The sequence below is a fragment of the Phyllostomus hastatus genome, unplaced genomic scaffold (genome assembly GCF_019186645.2).
Source record: "Phyllostomus hastatus isolate PE091 unplaced genomic scaffold, TTU_PhHast_1.1 phas_scaffold_501, whole genome shotgun sequence".
Lineage (NCBI taxonomy): Eukaryota > Metazoa > Chordata > Mammalia > Chiroptera > Phyllostomidae > Phyllostomus > Phyllostomus hastatus.
The window spans coordinates 10,089,683-10,115,659 of NW_025334033.1; the positions used below are offsets into that span (position 1 = coordinate 10,089,683).

General features: G+C 49.9%; 1 protein-coding gene across 1 annotated transcript; it reads right to left on the reverse strand.

Moving 5' to 3' along the window:
• Window positions 1-1,765: 1,765 nt before the first annotated feature.
• Window positions 1,766-24,532, reverse strand: PLA2G4D (phospholipase A2 group IVD). Its single transcript, XM_045823329.1, has 20 exons — window positions 24,417-24,532; window positions 20,784-20,856; window positions 20,444-20,580; window positions 19,737-19,868; window positions 19,013-19,053; window positions 18,599-18,641; window positions 17,064-17,127; window positions 16,563-16,699; window positions 15,466-15,576; window positions 15,298-15,335; window positions 14,980-15,115; window positions 14,497-14,633; window positions 13,054-13,276; window positions 5,716-5,833; window positions 5,166-5,303; window positions 4,792-4,908; window positions 4,469-4,660; window positions 4,024-4,190; window positions 3,268-3,454; window positions 1,766-2,124 (listed from the first exon to the last, which is right to left on the reverse strand). Exons 1-20 carry the CDS (start codon window positions 24,459-24,461, stop codon window positions 1,898-1,900), a joined length of 2,463 nt encoding a protein of 820 aa, XP_045679285.1. The 5' UTR covers window positions 24,462-24,532; the 3' UTR covers window positions 1,766-1,897.
• Window positions 24,533-25,977: the final 1,445 nt, after the last annotated feature.

The window sequence follows — 25,977 nt, forward strand, 5'->3', positions numbered from 1 at the left end:
TAAAAAGGATTATGCAGGGTGGAGCAAAAGTAGGTTTACAGTTGTTTATATGAAAAATAATACAATAATTCATAAATAATAATACAAGAATCAACTCTGTGTTTCATGTACTCACAACTATACACCTACTTTGGCCAACCCCTTCCCCACCCCTGTGCATCATGACTAAGCTGGATTTATCCCAGGAATGCACCCCAAAATCAGTTATTTTAATATGTCACATAAAAGGGAATATGTCACATAGAAGGGAAAAAACATCATAGTTACATCAAGGGACACTAGAAAGCATTTGACAATATTTAACACCTTTCATGATAAAAACACTCAGCAAACTAGGAATAGATGGGAACTTCCCCACTCTGCCGAAGAGTGTCTAAGAAAAAACCACAGCTAATGTCATACTCGATGATTCCAGGTTGAATGCTTTCCTTCCAATATCGGATCCAACAAGGATGTCTGCCACTCCTATTTAAAATTATATGGAAGGTTCTGGCTGAGACAAGAAAAAGAAATAAAAGGCATTCAGATTAAAAAGAAGTAAAAACCATCTCTTTGCAGGTGACATGATCTTCTTATATGTAGAAAATTCTAAGGAGTAAAAAAAGCCTGTTAGAGCTAATAAACAAGGTCAGCAAGGTTATAAGCTATAAGATCAATATAAAAATTGTATTTCTTTATAATAGCAATGAACAATCCAAAAATAAAATTAAGAAAATTAATTCAATTTAAAATAGAATCAAAGAAAATAAAATACTTAAGAATTTAATCAAAGACATTCAAGATTTGTACATTGTTGAAGGAAGTTAAAGAAGACCTAAATAAACAGAAAGACATCACATGTTCATGAATCAGAAGATGTTCAATTGTTAAAATGGCAATGCCCCCAAAATTCATCTATAGATTCAATCACCACTGAAATCCCAGCTGTCTTCTTTGCACAATTTGACAACCTAGTCTTAATACTCATATGGAAATTTAATCGCTAATATAATCTGGAAAATGAACAAATTTGGAGGACTCATACTTCCTGATTTCAAAACGTACTATAAAGCTACAGAAATCAAGACAATATGGTATCAGCAAAATGACAGACAAGTAGATCAATGAAACAGAATCAGAGTCCAGAAATAACCCTCACATTTACAGCTAATGGATTTTCAACAGGGGCCTCAGGACAACTCAGTGGGGGCAAGAACAGCATTTGCAACAAATGGCGCTGAAATAACTGGATGCCCATGTGCAGAAGCATGAAGTCAAACCTATACTTCACATCACTTACAAAAGGTAACTCAAAATGGATCAAAGACATAAACAAAAGACTAAAGCTACAGGTGTAAACCTTCATGACCTTGGGTTAGGAAGTGGTTTCTTAAATATGACAACAAAGACACAAGCAACAAAAGAAAATATGGACAAGGTGGGTATCGTCAAAGTGAAAAACTTCTGTGCTTCAAAGGATATCATCGACAAAGTAAAAAGACAACCCGCAGATGGAGAAAAACACTGGAAATCATACATCGGATCTGGCATTTCTATGTAGAATACATAAAGAACTCTTACAATGTAACAATAAAAAGAAAAATACCTCAATTAAAATGGTCAAAAAATTTGAAGACATGTAAAATGTCATATACCTCTAAAGAAGATATATAAAAGGCCAGTAAGTATGTGAAATGATTCTTAACAGCATGAGTCACCAGAGAGATGCAGAGGAGATACCCCTTCATACTGTCTAGGATAACTATAATTTATAGTTATAAAAGAGACAGCAATGACAAGTATGGCGAGGGTGGAGGAACTGGAACCCTCGTACAGTGCTGACAGGAGTGCAGAATGCATTGTGCAGCTGCTTTGGAAAACAGCCTGGTCCTCGGGGTGCTGGGGCCCCTGAGCAGCCTCAAGACTGTGCCCCTGGAAGTCTGTCCCCCTGGGGCTGGCGCTTCAGGACCGTCCTCAAGGCCTGTAGGATGGTGTCCTGGCTGTTCTGAACATTGTAATCGCTGAGTTGCAGCAGGCGGTCAAAGTCTTCCTCCTTGTAGGTCATGTTGAACATGGCGTAGGGTGAGGTGGCCCCGGTGAGGTCCACCTGGCCAGCTGGTAGCTCCTCAGGGCTGCGCTGGACACCTGCTCAGGGGAGGGAGGAGGTAAGGAGCATCACCCAGAGGCCTCCACAGCTGGGTAGAACTAAGCCTTGCACCTGTGCACAGGGGTGGGCTCTCCCCACTGAAGCAGCTCCTTGCTTCTCTCCCAGCCTTCTGTGTCCTTTGCCCAGAAGTATACATGTGGAGAGTAGGATACTATTTTGAGATGTAAAGAGTTTGCTACTTCCTCACAGCATTACACTTCTCCCACTGCTCAGGTAATCTCAGATATCTACAGCACCTTTGGGGGCAGGCTGGAAACAGCCAGGACAAGGTCAATAGGCTAGTGAATGGATTCTCACCAATGATGGAAACAAGAGGCTGAAAACCACAGGACTCTTGCTTTGCAAAAAAAACAGTCTTTGCTGAGAGAAGCACAGAATTCCAAGATGTGTACTGACCATGTTAAGAGTACAGTTGGAAGATTGGGAGTTATGGTGAGAGGGAGAAAACCAGGAATAAAGCAAAAAGGCAGAAATTTGGTTTTCCTACCAAAAGGAGAGAAAATCTGACCAGTTGGTGGAAAGCAAGGATTGAAAGAAATATGGGAAGAGTTTTGATTTCAGGGGTCCCAGAAAGAGGCTCAGCTCGCTAAGAAAGGACCCTGGCCTGGGGTGGGGTAGGGTGACAGATGCCAGGTGAAACCCCTAGTGTAGGGGACTCTGGGAGAGTGGGCCTGGGCCTCTCGCCCTGGCTCTCTAACCTGGAGAGTGCTCATGAAGCCCTCCAGCCACCTGGTGCCTGGGCAGCTGTGGAGGTGGCTGCAGATGGCGACAATGCAGGCTGCGTCTAGATGCAGGGGTCCTTCAAACTCCAACCCATGAAGCAAGAGAACTGAGTGGCCCAGGTGTAGCTAGGGGAATTTGGGGGTGGGTGGGTAAAGGAGCTGGGGTCATAACAAAGCACAGCAGCATGATGACTTTGCAAACAGGGGGCCCCTGCAAATATGCAGGCATCGGGCATCCGAAACAGACACCAGGACACTATTGTGTCCAAAACTGGAGGGGAAGACTAACCTTAAGACTCTCCTCACCCTCTGCTGGACACAGGGGCACTGGGGAGGGCCCAGGGCATTGCCAAGAGGGGCCAGGCTGCCAGGATGTTCTGGAGGGAGGGGCTGCTTTACCTGGGGCGGAGTGGTCCTTGAAGGAGGCATTGACCAACGGGAAATGCAGCAGGACAGGGGCATCGGGACAGGTGGGGTCGGAGAAGAGGTGGCACTCCTTGGGCTGGCATTGATCCTGGGAGCTGGGCTCCACGCGGGGGAACGGCAGCCCTCGGCCTTGGCAGTACACCTCAGTCTGCTGCAGTGTCTGGTTGGGGAGAGAGCCCCAAAGAGAACCGCTACTTCCTGGTCATCCCGGGTCAGTGCTCTATAAAATGTGGGATGGCTGCAGCCCAAACCGATTGCTCAGTGTCAACACAGCCCGGTTCCTCTCCGTGGCCCAGTTCAGCTCAGAGGGCGGCAAAGGATGCCAGTGGTCTGCAATGCTGCTTGGTAAAAGTCTTTAGGTGGGGTATCCCACCTCCCACCCCCATCTGGGATTGCTGTTGCTGGGTTGTTCAAGTCCCAGAGCCTAGAGGACCTCAGTGGGGGAACACTTCTGCATCACGGCCCTACCCCGTCTGTCCCTAGAGTCTCCAGGGAGGCTCTGGTGGGACAGATATGGACAGGCCAGGGGCCCCTCCCAGCTCTGATCAGCTGTTCCCCTGGGGCCCCAGCACCTCCACAGCCCTTCCCAACAAAGGATCCTAGAAGGAGCATGTGGGTCAGAGTCTGTCACCTCTCCCTCCCCTTGGGCACACAGGTGGTCTGGGCCAGTGGCCCAGTGGACCTGTTGCTTGCCCCTGGAGCTCAGCCTGGCTAAGTAACCAGAAGCACCTCAAAAGGCGAGGATAGGGAGTAGTCGAAGGAGAGTATGAGGTCCAGCCTGCGGCCTGGCCGGAACATGGAGGGGGAGCTGGTGTTCAGGAAGTAGCCGGCATCCACCAGGCAGAGCTGGGGCTCCTGTGGGGTCAGCTGGCCAGGGCTGGAGTCCAGCTGGCTGTCTGATGAGGGAGGCAGAGATGGTCAGGGGCAGCCCCTCCATCACAGATCATCCACACACAGTGCCCCCCCTTCATATTGCATTTGCCTCCATGTCCCCTTCGTACCTCTGGTGTCACTCCTGCATGCACGTGACACCTGCCCTTCCCAAGACCTTCTCCAGGCCATACCCCAGTACTGGATGCTATGACCTCCGAGGCCTCTACTGGTCCCAGCTATGGACCATCTCTACCCAGGAGTCTAACCCCATTACACGAGGATATACGGCAGAGGCCCTTACCTGCCCAGGTAGAGAAATCTTTCTGGTCACAATAGTCCTGGTGCAGCTGCAGGCCCTGGAGGAAGTTGGAGCTATGCTGGTAGAGCAGCCTGCCTGTCAGGAAGCCCTTAAACGCCCGGGCCAGTGCCGTCCCAGGCTGCAGCCACAAGTCCTCCAGCCACGAAGAGGTCCTCGAGGAGGCAGGGGCGTCCTCTGGGCCCGGAGAAACAGACGTCGGTCCAGGGAGGGGCCTGGAGATGCCTGGTCCTGCCCCCCTCTGACAGCCCCCACCCCCAGCATCTGCAGGGGAAGTGGCCTCACCCCAGGTCCCCCTTGCTGCCTACCTTTCCTCCCCAGGTTCCTGATCTTGTCCTTGATTTGCTGCTTCCAGGCTTCACCAGAGCTGGTGAGGTCGTACCAGGCGTCCAGCAAGTTTAGGGAGAAAATATTGCTCCAGATACCTGGAGGCCAAGCCCCCACGAAAGGTCAGCCTCTGCTCTCAACACCCTGTTCCTCTCGCTTAGAAGCCAGTGATCCCCACCCTCAAGTGCAGGTGGAAAATAGGAGGGGCAGGAGGCTGCCTCTGAGATGCCTGTTCCCTACAGCCCAGTGCCGGCCCTCAACCCGGGGGCTCTGCCAGACCCGAGTGCAGGAGTCACATCGCGCAGGGAGGCCCAGCACGGGCCTGGCCGGGGCCCTCAGAGTGACCAGCCCTCACCTTCCAGGAAGCAGATGCGGGACTCAGGCAGCCTCTTCATCAGACGCCCCATGAAGAACTCAGAGCCGAAGAGCTCCGCAGGGACAAAAGCTCCATACTTCAGGAATCCGACCTCATAGGGGGAAAACTCGACCCATTCTAAGGGGCAGGAGGGAGAGGTGGGAATGAGAGAAGAATGGGCAGGGGAAGCCCCTGTTCTGGTAGGAGCCAAAGATTCTGCCCCCAGCAGGCCTCAGCCTCCTCCCTGCCTGGCTGACTCCTGGGCTGACCATTCCTTCCCCTACCCACCCCTTGACTACATCCCACCAGCACCCCCCCACACCTCCAGGACAGCAAGCTCCAGGGTCTGGCTCCTCAGCCCACCAGCACCACCACCCTTCCATCTAGGCAGCAGTTTGCTATTTGAATTTTCTGGGGACCCACAGGGCGCAGAGTAGGTGTGCATGTATGTTGTGTGTGCATGTCCGTGTGTGAGCATCCGTGTGTGCACATCTGCATGCACACCAACACGTGTCTGGGGGTGTGGAGTGGACAGGACTGAGGACTGTACCCTTGAAGTCGAGCGTCTCCAGATTGTTATCTTTGACATTGAGGCTCAAGTAGAGGGGCAGAGGGTTCTGGCCCCGCTCCAGCGCAGATCTCTGTCCTGACAGCTTCTGGTCCGTCACCTGGGGTAGAGGGGCATAGGGCCTCACTGAGGCTAGGAGCGCCCTCGAGACAGGGTGTTCCATCAGGACAGGGTGGGGTGGGGACACAGGCTGGGGGTGAAGAGGTAACTCCCCCTCAGGATTTGGGGGGTGTGGGTGGCTGCACACGTTCAGTGACTGCTCCTGCCTCAGAGTGTGCCATTTACAAGGACTACAATGTGAACAGTGACACCCCACCCCTGCATCCTGTGGTTCCAGTGGCCCATCTTTATGGGCTAAAGGGTGCAGTGGATGCACACCCCAACACACAGATCCAAAGGTGCACATGAACTGCTTTCCAGAAAGGACACAGGAATCCCCTCTTAGGTGGGAAGTTGAACTGACAGGAAGGCGAGGAGGGAAACTGCGGGGAGGGATGAGAGAGGGCTTGAGCTGAGGCAGGGGCAGCGAGGGTGGAGAGGCGCTGGAGGTGGAACCAACAGCTCGGCCTGGGTGGGTGTGGGGCCTGAGGGGCCAGCAGGGGTCTGGCCCGCCACAGCTTTGGGTGCAGGGTGAAACTCCCACAAAACCTTTTCAAAGGTAGAAGGCCATACAGATTTTACAGTCGGTCTTAATTAATTTACGATTAAAGGGTAGTAGTGGTTAGAGGAACAATGAGAGGAGACCCCTGGTGCAAACTAGGGGAGCTGGGGAGCACACAGAAAATGCTCTCTGGGAGTAGTCAGGAAAAAATGTGTTATCTGATGTTCTCGACTTTTGCCTAAAGAGACAGTGAGGAGCTCATCTACAAGGGAATTTGGACCCTAATGTGTTCTCCAGGTAATTGTAAGAGTGAGGAAAATAAGTTGTTCTTTTAAGCTGGCAAATTTCTCCCATAAGCATGTTTCTTGTCATAAGTAGGAATTGTATATCGAATATGTAAGCTATTTGTATTAGCCCCTGTGCCCATTTAAAAGTCAGTTAAAATACAGCACAGCAATTTTACCTCAATGCTAAATAAATAAATAAATAAATAAATAATAAATATAAAATAAAAAAGGAATCCTCTTTAATACACGTTGTGAGCTCTGCCCAGGGTGGGCTGCCCCTTCCAGGCTCACCTAATGCAGGTCGGGTTTCAGCCCCTCCCAAGTGCTTCCCCCTCAGCACTCCTTCGCCTTCTGTCTCTAACTTTCTCTCCAATAGCACTCTGGGCTCTGGCTTTGGTGGCGAGGAATGGGGGCTTGCCTCCTGGGGAGTTCTAGGGGCACAGAAAGGTCTCATTCTATCCTGGCCCAGAGTGGCAAACAGGGTTCATCTCAAGCATCAGCAAGGTGGTGGCTGCCTGGAGCCCCACCTTGGGAGGGGCTTTGCTGCCACAGGCCCTGGACTGTGTCTGACGGAGCAGAACCTGTGCCACGAACGTGCCATCCCTCTCTTAGGCTCTCTGCGCTGGAAGGCACCTCCCTCAGGAGCTGGACCTGCCGCATCAACTCTTGTCCTCAGATTTACTTGGAAAGCACGTCACATATAGAGATGACTAGGTCTGTTCTGAGAATCAACAGAGGCCACCTAGGAATCTGCCTCGTGAAATCCCCCCAGGTGATTCTGAGGATCGGCCAGGTGTGTGTCCCGGGTTTCTAGCCCGGCCCAGCCAGCGAGGAGTCCCCCTCCCACAGTGGCAAAGCCTCAGCCCACTGGTGAACTTCCTCTTCCCTGTCATCCCTCTGTCACTCGGTGAGCACACTCATGTGTCAACCACAGTCTTCTTCTCCACTTGATCAGTGACACCCAGTGTGACCTGAGTTAAAGGGAAACCACAGGAGAACCCTTCCTCCCCACGTCTCACCCTGCAGGCATTGAAGGTTTGTCCTATCTGCACATCAGTCCTGTAGGTGTGGGTGTGCGTGTGTATTGAGAAAGGAGGGGCTTGATTAATATCTGCACTTCCCATTCTCAAAGTCCTTTTAGTTGGGAATCCTGTTTGCCTGGTTATGACATGTATGATGAGGGCAAATGTGTCCTTTTATGGCAGATGCTCAATTTCTGCCCCGGGGAAAGGCTTGGAAAAGGCTCAGCACAGCCCTTCACGGACTGAAACAGGGCTCCTTTTCCTTTAACGGCTCACCAGGAAGTCCCGGCAGGCTCTGGATCTCCAACCCTGCCCACCCCTTTCCCATCTGAGGATCCCTAACTCAGCAGAGCCACTCTGATGGCTCAAGGGTCCCACTTGAAGTGAGGGAGCCTGGGTGCAGTGTTGGTGGCTTGTTGATGTGGGCAGGGTGCTGTACAGGATGGGACTAGTGAGTATGTAAAGCCTTTTGTCCAAAATTAAAGAAAATCAGAGGGGGCCAAGATGGAGGCATAGGTAGACACACTGTGCCTCCTCGCACAACCAAGATAGGGACAACAACAATTTAGAAACAGAATAACAACCAGAACTGACAGAAAATTTAACTGTATGGAAGTAGGACAACCAAGGAGTTAAAATATACACATTCATCCAGACTGGTAGGAGGGGCAGAGTTGGGCAACTGGGCGGAGAGGGGTCCCATGGCACAAATAGCGTTGGGACCGGGAGCATAAGACCGCAGCGGGCAGACCCTGGGCGTGCAAGTGGTGACTGGCAAACCCCGGCCGAGGGGCGACAACCCGCAGACCCAGCGAGGCAGCAATTGTGAAGCAAGGCACTGCTTGCAACCCAGGATCACAGTGCTGGGAAATACAGCCTTGGGGCACTGACTGAAAACACCTGTGGGGGTTGAGGCACAGGGAGAAACTCCCAGTCTTTCAGGAGAGGTCACTGGAAAGACCCATGGGGTGCACAAGCCCACCCACATGGGAATCAGCACCAGAAAGGTCCAGTTTGCTTGGGGGAAGTGGCGGAAGGGACTGAAATCCACAGAGAGCAGAGCAAGCACCACTGTTCCCTCTTGGACCCTACCCCCACATACAGGGTCACAACCCAGTGACTGGATTGCCCCGTCCCATTAAACATCTAAGGCTCCACCCCTCATATGGAACAGGCACGACCAGACCAAAAAGATGGCTCAAACAAAAGAAGAAATAAAAGCCCCAGAACCAATCCTTTTAAGTGACCGAGAGATAGCCAACCTATCAGATGCACAGTTCAAAATACTGGTAATCAGGATGCTCACAGAATTGGTTGAATTTGGCCAAAAATTAGATGAAAAAAATGAAGGCTACAATAAGTGAAATGAAGAAAAATGTACAGGGAACCAATAGTGATGGAAAGAAAGCTGGGTCTCACATCAATGGAGTGGACCTGAAGGAAAAAAGAAACATGCAACCAGAAAAGAACGAAGAAACAAGAATTCAAAAAAATGAGGAGAGGCTTAGGAACCTCCAGGACATCTTGAAATGTTCCAACATCTGAATTATAGGGGTACCAAAAGGAGAAGAGGAAGAGCAACAAATTGAAAACTTATTTGAACAAATAATAAAGGAGAACTTCCCCAATCTGGCAAAGGAAATAGACTTCCAGGAAGGCCAGGAAGCTCAGAGAGTCCTAAAGAAGTTGGACCCAAGGAGGAACACACCAAGGCACATCATAATTACATTAGCCAAGGATAAGGAGAGAATCTTAAAAGCAGCAAGAGATAAGGAGACAGTAACCTACGAAGGAGTGACCATCAGACTGTCGGCTGGTTTCTCAAAAGAGACCTTGCAGGCAAGAAGGGGCTGGAAAGAAGTATTCCAAGTCACAAAAGGCAAGGACCTACATCCAAGGTTGCTCTATCCAGCAAAGCTTTCATTTATAATGGAAGGGCAGATAAAGTGCTTCTCAGATAAGGTCAAGTAAAAGGAGTTCATCATCACTAAGCCCTTATTATATAAAATGTTAAAGGGGTTTATCTAAGAAAAAGAAGATCAAAAACTATGAACAGTAAAATGACAGCAAACTCACAATTATTAACAACCACACCTAAAGCAGAAACAAAAAGAAACTAAGCAAACAACTAGAACAGGAACAGAACCACAGAAATGGAGATCACATGGAGGGTTAGCAACAGGGGAGTGGGAGGAGGAGAGGGGGAAAAGGTACAGAGAATAAGTAGCATAGATTGTAGGTAGAAAATAGACAGGGGGAGGGCAAGAATAGTATGGGAAATGTAGAAGCTAAAGAACTTATAAGTATGACACATGGACATGAACTAAAGGGGGATGTGGGTGGGAGGGGGTGTGCAGGGGGGAGGGGAGTGAAGGGGGGAAAATGGGACAACTGTAATAGCATAATCAATAAAATATATTTTAAATATGCCCTCAAAATGGAACATGAACTTAAACAGCTGATGCAAAGAACATATAGGATATATTCATAAAATAAAAATATTTCAAGTAATTATATTAGTTTTGTAAATTCAGTGACATTTCAATGAAAATTCCAGCAACATTTACCATGAAATTTGACCAGCTGATTCTATCACATGTACAGAAGAGCAAGGGGCCAAAAATAGTCCAGATCATTCTGAGAAGAACCCAGGGGCAGATGGGGGCAAATGTGCCCTGTCCAATGCCGAGATATATTATAAAGGTAGAGTAACCAGCCAGTGTTGGTTGGCCCGGGGTAGAGAACCAGTCCCACGAGAGTGGAACAGGAGCTCAGGGAGAGGCTGTGGCTGCAGGAAATCTGGCCCATGACAGAAGTAGTAAGGTGGATCGGTGGAGAAAAAACATCCAATAAGCAATATTGGGGAAGTTTGCTAACTATATGCAAAGAAATAAAACTGGATTCCCATTCACATAACACCTAAAGATAAACTCCAGGCAAATTAGAGGTCTAATTGTGAAAGACAAACCTTTAAAACTTTTATACAAATATGTGAGAAGACATTTTATAACTTTAGGAGGGAAAAAGATTTCTTAAGACCCTAAAAGCACAAACCATGAAGGAAGAGAATGATACATTGAATTGTATTAAAATTATGCATCAAAATCTATTAGAACTGATAAAGGATTAATATCCAAAATATAAAAAGAATTTCTATAAAATGATATAAAAAGATGAATTAAACAGAAAAATGTAGAAGAATTTGAGTAGGTAATCCACAAAAGAGGAAGTCTCTATGACAAATGTATTTGAAAATATGATCAATCTCACTAAAAACCGAGGAAATGAAAAACTACAATAAAATTTCATTTCCCACCCATAAAATAAACAAAAATTTAAAAATCTGAAGAGTGTGTAGAAAAAAGAAACTGTAATACGCAGGTGGTGGAAGTGTGAATTGCTACAACCCTTTGGGAGAACAACTTGACAACAGCCAGGAAAGTGGAAGGTACATGTACCCAGTGGCCTAACGAGAGCACTGCTGGGTGTACAGCTTCAAGGCATAGAGAATCTCTAACACATGTGCATTGGGAGACTTGTACAAAACCATTTGTGTAAATAATGTATTTTTCTTAAGGATATATATTTTTAATAAAAGTACACATAGTAAAAGTGTATATAATGAAGTATATAAGCCCTGGCTGATGTAGCTCAGTGGATTGAGTGCAGGACTGTGAAGCAGAGGGTCTCCAGTTCTATTCCCAGTCAGGGCACATGCCTGGGTTGTGGGCCAGATCCCCTTAGTGGGCGTGTGAGAGGCAACCACACACTGATGTTTTTCTCCCTCTTTTTCTCCTCTCCTTCCCCTCTCTCTAAAAATAAATAAAATCTTTATAAAAAATTATGTAAGAAAGGTATATAAAATATATGTTATATAATTATATATTATATAATATAATAAAGTATACAGATTGCAGACATGAGTGTGATCATAAACCTAAACTCAGAATAGTGGTTACCTCTGGGGGTGGGAGGAAATGGGAGTGGGGAGGGGTCTACTGGGGGCTTTAACTCTTTCTGCTACATTTCACTTCTTAGGCTGGTTGGTAAGATCCTGAATATTCATCACATTATTCTTTATGCTTATGCATTTTCTTATGTCTGAAGATTGTCATAATAAATACTTAATAATAAGATTTTAAATTAATAAATAAAAAATAAGAATGGCTGGTAACTTCCAAGTAGCATTGTGCTTGCCAGCAAGAATAAAACATGTTTAAAAAAATTCAGCCCTGTTTCGGTGTGGCTCAGTGGATTGAGTTCTGGCCTGTACACCAGAAGGTTGCTGGTTCCATTCCCAGTCTGGGCACATGCCTGGGTTGCGGGCCAGGTCCCCAGTTGGGGGCATGGGAGAGGCAACAAATCAATGTCTCTCTTGCACATTGATGTTTCTCTCCCTCTCTTTCTTCCTCCCTTCCCCTCTCTTTAAAAACAAATATAATCTTTTAAAAAACTAACATACCACATCATATACCATATTGATAAAAATCTTTACCCACAATTTTAAAAAAAATTAAAGCACATTCATTTTTTGTTGGTTTACATAATATGCATTTTGGTCAAACTCTTGATACCCAAAGATAATAAAGATAAGACTTTTTCCTCTACTAATATATTTGATAGTTTACTTTTTGTTAGGCATGTTAAATGTACTTCTTGTGTTTCAGTTGTTTTAAATGCTTTAAAAGAAACTTTGTTCAGATATGTAGTAAAACAATAGTGTAAAAAATTCACTGATTTTAATCATTGTCTCAGTTGATGTAAGATTCAGTAGTTACCTTACTAAGCTTTCCTTAAAGAAGCAATGCATTAGAAATTTATATGCTCAGTTTTGTCTTAATGGTGTTAGGATAATAGTAAAGAAATATACCAGCTAACACGGAACGCTTTCTCTACGCAAGTTACCACTGAGTGCTCACACCGGCACTGCCAGGTAAGCACCATTCTCGTTCCTATTGCACAGATGAGCAAATGGAGGCACAGAGAGCTGAAATAACGTGCCTAAGGACACAGTGCTAGTACGAAGCACAGGGAGTAGAACCCAGGGCATCTGGTACAGGAGCCTGTGCTTTTAACATTACCATGAAGATGAAGAGAAAGCTATAGTTCGTAATGCAGTATAAATAAAATAAAGACTCTTGGAGCAATCTCTCTGACTCAAATACATGCAAAAGCTTTGTCTGCTCAACTGACTTTGGTTTGTCTGGTTCCTAGCTGTTGGGAGATCCAGGAATTTCAGTTTCATGGCAAATTAAATGAAGAATAGCCTGACTCAAAAAGTCGGCTCCCACATTATTTAACCAAGGGTCCAGGACTCTTACCCTGCAGAAAATGAGCATGCGCGCCAGCTGGTTGCGAGGGCGCACCAGCCCTCTTCTGGCATTCCAACCCACACACGCAGGGGCCCTACCTGGCTGTGCAGCATGGACTCCAGCACGAGAGCCCACAGGTCCACAAAGGTTGTGGGCTGCCCCTGCTTCGCTCTCAGCTCCAGCTCCCGGCGATAGGCTGTCAGGCGCTCTAGGGAGAAGGCTTCCAACTTGCTCTTGGCCAGTTGCTCCCGGGTGTGTTGAATAGGTCCCTGGAGGTCTGTCTGCGACCACTCGGGATCTCCATATAGTTGGGCCATTGTCCTGGAAAACAAAGGGACAGTACAATAGGATCCTCAGGCTCAGCATGGGTCACTGCAACTCCACCCTCCACTTCTCCCAAAGCTTTGCTCCTGCAGCCAAAGCCACGCCTATCTGGAAAATGTCTCAGGGCTTTCTCTCCTGGATCAGCGCTGTCCAATATAAATATATGTGAATCACTTACATAATTTAAAATTTCCTAGTAACCACACTTTCAAAAAGTAAAGAGATCAAAATTAATCTTAAAAAAATTTAAGAGTAAAAATTAATCTTAATAATATATTTAATTTAACATACACCAAAATTATTTCAACATGTAATTAATATAAAAAATTAAGATAAAATTTATTTTTCCAAACCCAGTCTTCAAAATTCATTGCGTATTTTATACTTATAACACATCTCAGTTTGGACTAGGCACATTTTAAGCGGTCAATAGCCACACACGGCTAGTAGTTGCTGTACGCTGCAGCACCGCTCTCCACCTGCTCCCGGCCTCACAGGTCTGTCCTGCAGCCCTCTGGGACTGCTCGTCAATGGCTGTCACCTAAACTCCTCTGAGGAAATGACTTCTCTTTTCCTCCTTTGAAGTCATATTTCCATAAGACTCCAAGGAATGCATCTCTTAACAGGGAGAAGTTCCACCTCACTATGGGCGGGGTGGGGTGTAGGGAGGCAATTTTGTCTTCAGGTCTAATAGAACCTCTTGACCTCAGTTTCCTCGTCTGTACTGTAGGGACAATAAGGGAAACTGCCCTGGAGAGTTTTGTGAGTATTAAATGAATTAATAACAATGAAAGAAAAAAGAGCCATCAATTTGGAGCTCGTGGAAAATGTCAAACCCATTAAGTGTTTTACTTGGGCTGGCCCACTCCAGTCCTGTGGAGGATGTACTATTACCACCCCCATTTTGGAGATGAGTCAACTGAGAATCAGAGGACATAAGTCGGTCGAGGGCGCCCAGCCAGTCAGTGGTGTTGGAGAGACTCAGACTCAACTCCTTCTGAATCGGCTGCACACAGTGAACATCCTGTAATGCCCCACTCGTGGTGGGACCTCTGTAATGTCTGTTTCTTCCCTTTTGAGAAAACTGCTTGGTACCCAGCAGAGCTTACTGCTCACACCTACTTGTCTTCCCCCATATACAGGGTCTCTCTGACTTCCACCCCACTTTCTTCTGGGGCCTGGTCACCCTCTGCTGCTCCAGTCCCCAGGGCTCTCACCATGTAGCTCCCGAGATGCCACTGAAGTAGGTCACACAGTCCAGGAGTCCCAGCTTTTTCAGAGCCAGCAGATGGCCATAGAGAGAGGTCATGGCCCGGGCACCTCCTCCTGTGGCCATGATGCCCACGATGGGGACCTGGACCACACAAAGACACAGGCTGGCCTAACAAGGACAGGGAGGGATAGAGCTGCCTCCTGCCTCCAGGAAAGGGACCTGATCAGGACCGTTGGTCAGGGCCCGAGGGAGTCAGAGCTAGAGGCAGCACCCAGCCCCTCCCCAGGAAGTGACCACTCTCAGATGTGGACAGAGCTCCAAAGGGAGTAAGAAGAACCCCAGGGCTTACCCACACCCCGTATCTCCTCCCATATCCCCACTCCCCAGTCTCTGCTGACTGCAGTGTCTTGAGAGGGCATAGGAATCAGGTAGTCCCTTAAGGCCAGTCCAAGATGCCTGTACCCCCTCGCCCCTGTATTCCCCAAACCTCATCTTCCTGTAGGTCTCTGTCCAACTGCAGGGCCTCTTTCAGGGCCTTGGCTACCACCTGCTTCCTCCTGCTCAGGAAGGCTTTCTCCTCTGCACACAGATCGAAGCCCAGGCGCACGGCCAGGTCCTTAGGGCTGGGGCAGCAGAGGATCCAAGGGTCAGGGGGCACCTGCAGAGCTCAGACCCTGGTTGGCCAAGCCCACAACTGCTGCCAGATAACCTCCCTGCTCCCAACCCCAAGGAGCACACTTCCCACAGCACTCTCCTGTCCCACGACCACCCCTCACTGTCCCCAACAGATGTGAATGTCCCTTACCAGCTCTCAGCCTTGAGCTGTAGCTTCACTCCTGGGGCCTAAAACGAAAGCAAGAGACCTTGCTCAGAAGGTCCTAGACCCTGAAGGGAATGTGAGTACCCACTGGGGGCCTCGGGCTTCCCCATCTTCATGCTCACTTGCGCTTCCCTCCCAGTGGAGGCCACTTACATCTGTAGCAGGAACATCAACGGCCAGCTCCTTCCCCACAGTCACGGGCCTCAGGGGCACAGTGAGGTGCCCAGCTGAGCTGTCTGAGTTCCAGCCATTGCTTTTGGAGCTCTGGAGGGAAATATTCATTCATTCACTCAACAAATCCGTACTGAGCATCTAGACAGTGATCCAGGCAGACCTTCCCTCATAATACAAAAATAATTATAATATTTATCATTATTGAAATTATAATAATGCGATTCCCAGTCAGGGTACATGCCTGGGTTGCAGGCCATGACCCCCAGCAACCGCACATTGATATTTCTCTCTCTCTATCTCCCTCCCTTCCCTCTCTAAAAATAAATAAATAAAATCCTTAAAAAAAGAATCAATTTAAAAAATTTTATAATAATGCTAATTACAAAAATAATAGTTACTATTTATTTAGTGTAATAATAGCTAGTATTTAGTTATTGTTTTAAGTTGTATATGAATTTACAAATGATTTATAAAGAAACAGGTAAAGAACTGATGTTAATAAGTGTTGTAAAGGAAATGAGTGGTGTGATAAGACAGAGAAACCAGAAGCCGGATGCATGGGGTCTATTTAAGATGGGGAGTCAAGGAGGGCCCCTCTGAAGAGGAACCATTTGAGCTGATATCTAAAATAGGAGGAGGGGGAGGAAGAAGAGGAGGAGCAGGCAGTCTTGGACGGAGCCAGAGGAGGACAGGAAAGTGAGAAGAGACAAGTTATGGCTGGAGCATCATAAATGAGGGGGAATGAGGATCATAATGAGGCAGTGGAGGTGGGCAGGGGCCTGGCTGTGCAGCATCTGTAGGCATCAACATAAGATTTTATTCTAAGAGAATCATTGGAGAAGCCATTAAAGGTTTCAAGCAAAGACAGACATGGTGTTAACCACCCCCGCCCCATACCCTCCGCAGGCTCTGAGAATCCTCCTGTCTGCCAAGGACATGGGCCTAACTCAGGGAGGTTGACAAGGCCACAGGGGGCTGGCCTGGCAGGGGACAGGCCGGGAGGGGCCTGCAGCAGCTGGAGCCGGCCCAAGGCTGGGCTGGTGGGAGAGCTCCAGGGTCAAGACCCAAAGACCTACCTTTAGGCGCCCACTCAACTCTGCCTCCTGAGCCGCCAAGTAGTGAAAGCGGAAGGCAGAGGCTGTGCCCAGGGCAGATGTCTGTGTGTCCTCATATGACCCTTTCAGCACCAGCTCCAGCTCCAGGTCGTCCTGATCTAGGGAGAGGGGAGGAAGGTTAACACAAGAGGAGCAAGAGACCCACGGGGACCCAGAACCCCTGCCTGGACAGGTGGGAGGCCCAGGTGGCTGGGCCATGCCAAACAGGATTCTGGAGAATCTCTGCCCCAGCCTGCCAGGTCTCCAACCCCATGGGACTCCCACGTCCTGTGACATGCCCTCCCCCAGGCTAGGGGGACCCTCCTGCCCAGAGGAGACCTGTTGGCCTTCTGTGAGCAAGAAGGAAGTGGCGAGCTCTGCCCTGCTGCTCACCTGCCCTGTACCTGTTTCCCACCCACCCCCATCTAACCCTTCCTGCCACATTCCAGGCGGAAGTCAGACCTGGTTCTGAGCAGGTCTCACTTGAGACCACGACTGTGCTCTTCATGCTCTCCACACGGACATCCAGGCATGACAGCTCCCGAGCCTGAGGCAGATCACATCATGGGCAGGGGGCTCTGCTAGGGGAGCTGAGGTCCTCTCAACCTCACCCTCTGAGCCCCAAGATCCCAAATCCACCACACACAGAGCAGGAAGTGGGGTCCAGAGTGGGCCCGGACCCCTTGCCCCACCTCCGCTGCGCTGTATCTGCTAAGCCAGGCGTCCTGGAAGAGCCAGGAGAGCCCCGTCTCACCCACCCCAGAGCTCCCCTAGATTTGCCAAACTTCTGGAATCTCTGCAGGTCCCCCAGGTGTCAGGCATGTGTTTTTCTTCTCTAGGTTTCTCTACAGCCTCAGCCTGGAGGATGCATTCATTCTATTACAACTGCTCCCGAAGAGTGTTATACAAACTGCTGGTCTACAGGATAACAGAACAGATCAGAACAGCCCTTAACATTTTAGCAACTACAGTGCCGAGTACCTCCTGGTTGTCTCCCACTGAACTGACTTGCCAAGTGGACCTGTGGCATTTTCTCTGGAATGCTTGCCAGCTGAGAGCTATAGCCTACTCAGCTCTTGCTATTGACCCCACCTGTAGAACTGCCGAGTTTATCAATACACCCGTGGTCTCCATGACCTCAGATGAGAGGCAGCTGCCATCATATGACTATTTTAATGTGCACGGGCATACCTCGAAGCTATTGCACGATGCCTTCCAGGCCACCACAGTAAAGTGAGTATCACAGTAAAGTGAGTCGTGATCTTTTGGCTGACAGGAAGCCTTGCCTTCAATTTGTAAAAAATGCAAATGCAATAAAATGAAGCCTAATAAAGCGAGGTATTGCCTGTATTTGCAAAAGTAATACTAGTCCATCAAACAGGCCCTGAGCTGGTGCCTCCTTCAATTAGGGGCTCTAGGCACATTATTCGCCTCATGCCAGGCCCGGTCCTGCTGCCGGGTCAGCTTGCTTGTCCGGGGACAACACGTTGAGTAGAAAGCTTCTAATGCATCTTTGACCATCGTGTGTCCACTCCTACCCACTGCAGCTTTGTGACCTTGCTGTGTTTTAGGAGAGCTGACCAGGGCTCTCTATTGTCTGCCTCAAGGAAGAGCTGACTGATCCCCGACCCTATCCCCAGGAAGCCCACCACCCTGGAAACTCCCTCTGAGCCTCAGTTACCTCCATATTAACAACATGAGCCAGGCCTGGCCTGCACAACTTTCCCACCAGGGCTTCCTCTTCCAGGGCTAAAAACTGTGAGTTCAGCGCAGGTGACTAAATGCATCATACAGACTTGGGCCAGAACCTTCTCACAGCATAGCCTCAGCCTCCTTCTCTCCATGTTCCCTTTAGCCCCAGGCCCCTCCAAGCCCCTTGCCTCTGACCACCTTCCTACGTGACCACCTAGCTGAAAGGCCAGGGGTGATTTTACCCTAAAGCCCTGTCCTTGCTTTATCCCTTCTGGCCCACTCCCACCTCAGCTCCCCCTCACAAGCTCAGGGAAGGTAATGGTTACCACAAGGACGTTGTTAGTGATGAGGTTTTCTGGACATTCTGACCTGGAAAAATCAAACCATTCACAGTCTGGCCTTGCAAAGGCAAAAGCTCTCCGCCCCCCTTGCAGCCGAGGCTCCACCCTCAGCTCCCTGGATGACACTGAGGGTTCTCTAAATCCTGAATACCGTTCAGGGTGCGGAAAGATGCTTCTGAAGAGTGAAAGGTGAGGAGAGAGAGCAGGGCAGAGAAAACATTGACCTTCCTCTCCTCATTTCTCTAAAAGGGTCCCCACTGCCCAGACTGGCAGGAGTGGAGAGATGAGGGATGGGGGAACCTGGGCTGGATGGACTAATGGGAAGATCTGGGTCAATGACATTTCCCTAAATGAAGCCTGGGTCCTTGGACACTCCCTGGGCTGTGTAAGGCTACTCACGTTTTTTCCATCAGGAACTCCACATCCAGTTCCTCCTGTCCCTGAAATTAAAGATGAGCAAGTCGTCAACATTTATGTGAGTCTTTGGAGCTGACGAAGTTCTTTTACAGTCATTATTTCATCATCACAAGTCTCTAAGGGAGGCAAGGTATTACAATTCTTCCTATTTTACAGATGAGGAAGTTGAGACTTAGGGAAAGGTGGGCTGCCTGCCCAGGTTACCACAGCTAGTAAGTCTGCAGAGACCAGGTCTGTGAGGGAGACGAGGGGTGCAAGCCCAAAGAGGCTTGAGAATGCCCAGGGCCCATTTCATCTTCCTCTGGAGGGGGTTCTGACCCCAGAAGTCTGGCCTCCCCCACCCCAGCCTTCACCTGCTGGAGAAAAAACGCAGAGACCGTCACAAAGCAGGCCTTGGGCACAGGAAGGATAGAGGCAGTAAGCAGGAGTCAAATACCCCAAAGGTTAGTTACACTGAGCTGTGTTTTGAGGACATTAGGAAGTTCTCCACCACCCAAAACTTCCTCCCACAGACAGTAAAATTTCTCCATGGAATGATTCAGTTCTGTAACAGTCAAGTTAAGCCATTGCTTTTCCTATTAAAATGTGAATATCTCTAAGAGGGGTTTGCATCTCTGTATGAGTGACCTCAACTCAGCAGCAGCTGAAAAGATGGAAGAAACTGGGAAACCTCCTTAGCCTGGATCTGAGGGGATGCCCAGCGCACCTGGGGACGCAGGGAGAAGGTCTTCTGGAGCAGCTTGCCGGGGGGGACTTCTGAGATGTCGTAGAGAAACCTGAAGCAAAGATCATCCTGTGTGACTGGGTCCTCATCATAGACGCTCAGCTCCAGAACATTCTAGGGACCCGAGAACAACAACTTAGCACATTATTTACTTGTAGCTGTGGCCCTCCTCTGTTGAGTCCTTACTTGATAATCAGAGCCAGAAAAGACTATTATGCCTCCACACTTTGCACTTCAAAAGAAAAATACAGTAAAACTTACAAGCAGTAAAAGAAAACCCAGAAAAGTTCCTAATTTCCACCTGCTAATTTTTATTGTTATAAGAAATAAAATTCTATCAAAGAATTCTCCCTCCCACTACACCCCTGCTTTGCTGGCTCCCTGAGGCACTGTGTGGACCAGGCACTGTACTAGGAGTGTATTATCTCATTTGTCCTCACAGCAGGCCAAGTCAGGAGGGGATTCTTGCTGTCTCCATGCCATAGAGGGGCACAGAGAGGACCAGCCAACTGCTGGAGGCCCGCAGGCAGCTGGGTTCACGCGTTCTCTCGCACACAGCACATCCAGATTGGGGCACAGAGACACGCACCCTTCACCTTCTATAAGCCCTGGAGGGAATTGTGCTCCACCCCAAGAACCCTCCCTCTGCAAGGTACAGCCTATCCTCAGGTGGGTGGCCTGACCCTTACCTTGACTTGAGTCTGGATTAGGAAACTGAAGGTCTCATTCCATACAGGATGACTAGAGTTGGTGATGGTTTTGGTCTTAAACTTTATTCTAGGTGCAGTTAGCAGCTGTAAAACCACATAGGGGTCTGCCTCGCTCACTGTCAATGCCAAGAGAACCACTGTGAGAGAGAATTCCTCATACCCCTCTCCAGGGCACTTACCAGTTTCCTACCAAGACCCTGGAGGCCACAGTGGCAGCCCAGCCCAGCCTAGCCCAGCCCAGTCCCAAGGCACTTGTCTGGGTCTTTCCCATAGGACCCAGTCATCCCCAAGCCCTGAACCCCGGGAGACATTTACTCACACACGTCAGCCCAGCCCAGGCCCCGCGCCTCCAGGACCCTCATGGTGAGCCGCCAGCAGGCAGAGGCCTCCCCCTGGAGAGAAATAGACCAGTGAGTCCCTCCTGCTCACGCATGAGCTCTGCCAATCGGAGCAGAGGCTTCTCCTGAGATGCTTGGTGATGCTGCCAGGTGCCCTGGGGCCAGACAGCCTTCGCTCACCACTGACCTGGGCACAGTGGTTCTGGGCTGCACCAGTCAGGGAACAGCTGATCGCTTTGTGGTGGGGGATGGAATCTGTGGGACTCACTCCCCTTCAGAGACAGGATTGCACAGTGTAGTGGGAAGAGCAGGGAACTGAGGGCTAAGAGCAGGTCAGTTTGGTGTCAGCCACCCCCAGAGCTCCTGAGGAGGGCAGCCCTTTGGTGAAGCATGTAAACCTGCTGCCATCGTCCTCTGGACAGGAAGTGGACACATGACTCTGGGGAGGCTGAGCCTCGGGGACCCCAGTGGTCTGCGATAGCCACAGGTATTCCCTCTCTCGGGTGGAAATTTAGAAACTCCAAAAGCATCAGGCCATTACTGTGAGCAGTGGGTGAAAGGTCATTGGGTATTAAGACGCTGGTGACATCACATAGGCCCACAGACAAGCTCCGTGAGGAGGAAGAAGACACCGAGTAGACAGAAGCTGGGAGGGGCAGAGAAGATGAGCAGAAGAAGGTGGCAGGAGGAAGAGCAGAGGGCAGGTGGCAGTGGCTGGGTCCTGCTGGGGACAGGGCACTAGGGGTGTGGCCCCAAACCCCTAGAATGAGGTCCTTGGCACTGCTGGGATCAAGGTCTCTGTTCTTCCCGAGCTTGGCTGTGTGGCCTTCTCTGGGCACCCTGCACACGTGTCTTAGAATAAGGCCCTGAGGCCTAAGGCAGAGGTGGCACCATGCTCGCAAGGTGGACACCTGTCGTGGTGAAGTTGGGGGACAGTGTGTGAGGAAACCAGACTGCCCGCTGCCTTCGCTCTCCCAGGACCTGTTCCACGTCGGTGCTTGTGACCGGGACGTGTCTCCTCCCACCAGGAACCGGTCTCTGCTCTGCACAGGAGCTCCTTACCAGGGGCTGGCTCAGTGTCGATGGGACATGACTCTCCACCCCCCACAGAGAACCTTGAGGACAATGGGGCACAGCAAAGCCCTCAGCTATCACGCCCCTACGCCCTCCCTTCTCCCCTGGGTCCCTGCATTGTCCCTCTCCCGTGGCTCTATGCTGAGTGTCCTTGTCATTGCTGCCATATTTCTGGCAGAGCACATGTAATCCCCCTGTAAGGTAGACTTGTTTCTCCCTTCCTGGGGATCCACTCCAGCGGCACCAGCAACATTTCAGCTCTACAGGTCTTAAACCAGAGCTGGACACTGGCAGGGACTTAACGAGTTTTTTAGACACCTTCCTCCCTGCATCCAGCTTCCACCACCGCAGCCACAGAGAGGGGGCTGGCTGGGAGCCTGAGGCCCTGCGGGCGTCGTGCTTCAATGCCCACTTCTAAACGGAGGGGGGAGGACAGAGGCAGCCCTCCCTCCAAAGCCTCTTGGGGCTGCTAAGAAGTGCACCCAAATGCTCAGTTTCCATCCAGTCACATTGTCCAATTTGAGCATTATTATCTCCAGTCACCAAGAACCTCTCAACCTCAGAAAGCCCCCATCCCCTGACAGGATATTTTTTCTTAGGAGAAAACCCCATTTCTCTTTACCTCTAAGCCCATCGCTAGCGCAGAGCACCCGGAGGATGGGCTCTGACAATAATTATGACCGATCATTACTAGAGGCAGACGAGTGGTGTGGTCAAGGGCAGGCTCCCAGCCAGGTTGTCTGGATCTAAACCCTTACTTGCTGTGTGACTTACTTGCTGTGTGACTGTGGACAAGTCAGTAAACTTCTCTGTGCCTTTGTTTCCTTATGGGTAGTGGGACTAATAATAGTATCAACCTCATGCAGTGTTCTGAGGCTAAATGCTTACAAAATGTTTAACAAGAAGCATGCTGTTTTTAGATAATTGCTTTATTGTTATTTATTAAGTGCTTGTTATGCTTCTAGGTGCTGTACTAAGCATATTACATTTATGAACTTGGTTTACCCTCCCAACAACCTCACAGGATACTATTCTCATTTCCTCTCATTTGCGATGAGAGAGCTGAGGCTCAGAATGCTTACCTTGCCCTCGGACTCAGAGTTAGGAGGTGACATCGTTAGACTCAAACCCAGGCCTTCGGGACCAGAGCTCGCACCGCTGTGCCATTCTACCCTCCCAGGACTTAGCTTCTTTGTAAAACCATGCAACTTTGCCCCACTGATATCTAGACACTAGAATTTTATAGATTCATTTTAGCCAAACATGATTATTGAACTAACATGTTAACTAACAGCATCCTTTTTCCTCCTGAGGGCACTGGAGCATCATTTTCCCCGTTGAAAGAATGTCTCACCTGAAGTCCTGCCTTAATCAATGACTGACCCTGGACGCTCATGGAGTGTTCCAGCAGGGAGCCCTGGCCCAGCTACCTGTGGGATCCTGGGAGTGCCTCCCTGCAGAGAGTTCTAGCTACTGTCTCCCCCTGCCCTGGTACAGGGACCCCGGGACCCACTCTATCCTTCTCCATGTGGAGAGGATCATGGGGGATGTGTCCAAAGAAGTCTCCAGACCAAGGTCCAGAGTATCTGTGACCTTGGTGCCTTCAGCAGAAAGAGAAAATACCCCGGCTGGCACCAAGTGATCCACAGAGGGGGCCGTGAGGAGGCTGAGAGGAGTGGGAGCCACGGCACAGCCTCAGGCCCTGCGCCTCCTGAGTCAGGCCGAGCACAGTGGGCACAACCAAAGCGAGTTCCAGATGCCCAGCCTGCCCTGCCAGCCATGCTCCTGCTGCCAGAGCGGGCTCCAGCCTTCCGTTCCAGCAGGGAAGCACCTGGGTGAGGGCACAGCTGAGGCTCGCCTTGAAGGCTGGGCACCAGGAGCCTGGTCTCGGGGACTCAGCCAGGTCTAGGCACATCAGTGGCAGGCAAGGTGCTTCCCAGGTGTGAGGGCAAACTCAGGTTCCCAGGGACACTGCAATGCCACCCTGCAGTGGACGGGTTCCTCTCTATCTCCCCCAGGGTTCCCTGGTGTCTGGCCTGCCCCAGGCACGTCTTCTCTAGGAGCACCAACCTGGAACAGCCTGTCTGGATCTCAGGCCTGGATCTCAGGGCCAAGGCTCAGAAGCTGGATAAGGTTTGCAAATAAGGTATATGGCTCAGGGTAGTGAGCTTGGCACACTTAGCCCCTTTCCCAGCCACTGACTGGAGTTCTGGGGAGAGCTGAGGAGCCAGTCCCTGTAGCCTTGGTCTCTGGCAAAGAGTGAGAAATCTGGGCTGAGGGGAAGCACCTGGCAGGGTTGGGGTGAGCAGTTTGTAAGCTTCCTTGGCCTAGCGGCAGCCTTATCACCCTTGGGCACAGCACATAATCGTCAGTGGAGTGGGATTTGGGCTGGCAGAGCTTCGAGATGCCCAGGGTGGTTGCTGGGCTCCAGCCAGTTCCAGGAAGTCCCCTGCCTGCAGTGGTGGGCTGTGGGCCTGGGGGACCTCCTTCTGTGACACACAGCCACTGTGTTTCTCTGAGGGGGGGAGGGGAAGGGTTACCTGAGGAAGGTGGCCAGGTGGTCCCCTAGATGTCAGTCTCTCCATGCCAACTCTGAGAGCTCTGCTCCAGGCCGAGCTCCTGCCAAGACGCCACCTCCCTGCCAGGCTGGCAGCAATGTTCCAGTGAGACAGGGCTGACTGTGAGCCTGCCGGCCTCTGAGGTGCCATGATCCTATAAATAGGTTGGGGCTCCACCCCCAGACCACTCCCTCAGCTCAGAACCTTCTTTCTTCCCCAAGAGGCTGGGTCAACCAGCATCTCCAGAATCCTCTGGCAGGGTTCCAGGACTGGCAGGTGGAGCACCACTTGCTGATGTGGGGTGTCAGGACTGCAGCTACAGCGAGTCGTGAAGATGAGTCCCAGGAACCATGGCAAGAACCTGCTCTCCTGTGGCAGCGGGCCGAGGGCCGGGTGGGGGCAAGACCTGAGGAGACCCCTAGAGCCCAGCCCCAGCCAGAGCCAGGCCAGCATCCGGGGGAGGACGGCTGTGCATCGGGGGCAGACAAGGGCCTGGCCTCCTTGGCAGCTGCAAGCAGCCAGGAGCCGGGGTGTATCGCCGGGACAGCCGTGGCAGAGCACCTGAGCGGCAGACCTGGAGAGCGGCAGGGGCTCTGGACTCCTCACCCTCAGCTTCACCCTCGCTCCTTCTATTTGGCTGGTCCTAGGAGTTTAGAGGATTTTCATTCGACTCAAATGGCAAACTTTGTAATAAAGGTACAAGAGACCAATCAGGAAACTCTCAGACAAGATTACAGAGGGAAAAAAAACCCTTAGTGAAGTCTTTCGTTTAAACTATATCATGTGCATAAGAATACTGAATGTTCTCCAGAAATTACATAAATTCAGTTATTTTACTGTTAGTTGAATATGTAATTGAACAACAATGATTTATCAAGGCACATGAAACTGAATTAATGTTAAATTATTACAAGTGGATCTAAAATGTGTTATTACAGAATCAACCCCCCCAAAAGTGGTCTATGAATAGGTGAAAAAATAACTGACTGGAAAATATTTCTAATTTGTGTAACTCAGGTAGATAATCTAATGAAAAAGTGGAAAATGTAGAAAGCTACAAAGAACCTTTTTTTGAAGTGGGACAAAGAGGAAGCAATGCAAACGCCCCCTGCTGGTGAGAGGCAGAGCCAGGGATTATGCCGTCTGGACTGAAAGCCCGGGTCCCCTCCCCTGGGTTCAGCCTGGCCTAGAGCCCACCCACCGTGGTCTCCTCCGCAGGTCAGTCCCAGAGCCATCCCAGGGCCACAGGAGTCCAGAGGAAATACATCCCCCGGGAGAGATTTCACATCTCCCTGAACTGAGGCGGGCCTGCCTCTCGAGAGGGAGGAGCCTCGAGAGGCAGAGTTGCAGCGTGAGGCAATGCCCAGCACCAGCTTGTTGTACTAGGGGTGCGGAATCTTGGTGCTCAGTTTCCCCACCGGTGCGGTGATGCTGCGGCAGACGCTGGGCCTGGTGAAATCCATCAATTCCTGACTCGGAGAGCCTGATTTGGGGCTAGAGCCCATGGATGGGACTTAGGGCACTTCCACCAGTTCTGAAAATT

Coding starts and splice junctions, on each gene's coding strand:
- PLA2G4D (XM_045823329.1), bottom strand. CDS start 24,461: ATGGAGAGACTGACATCTAGGGGACCACCTGGCCACCTTCCTCAG. Junction 16,700..17,063: donor GAGCACAGTCGTGGTCTCAA/GTGAGACCTGCT, acceptor CCCTCTCCCTAG/ATCAGGACGACCTGGAGCTG. Junction 3,455..4,023: donor CCCTATCCTCGCCTTTTGAG/GTGCTTCTGGTT, acceptor CTCCCCAACCAG/ACACTGCAGCAGACTGAGGT.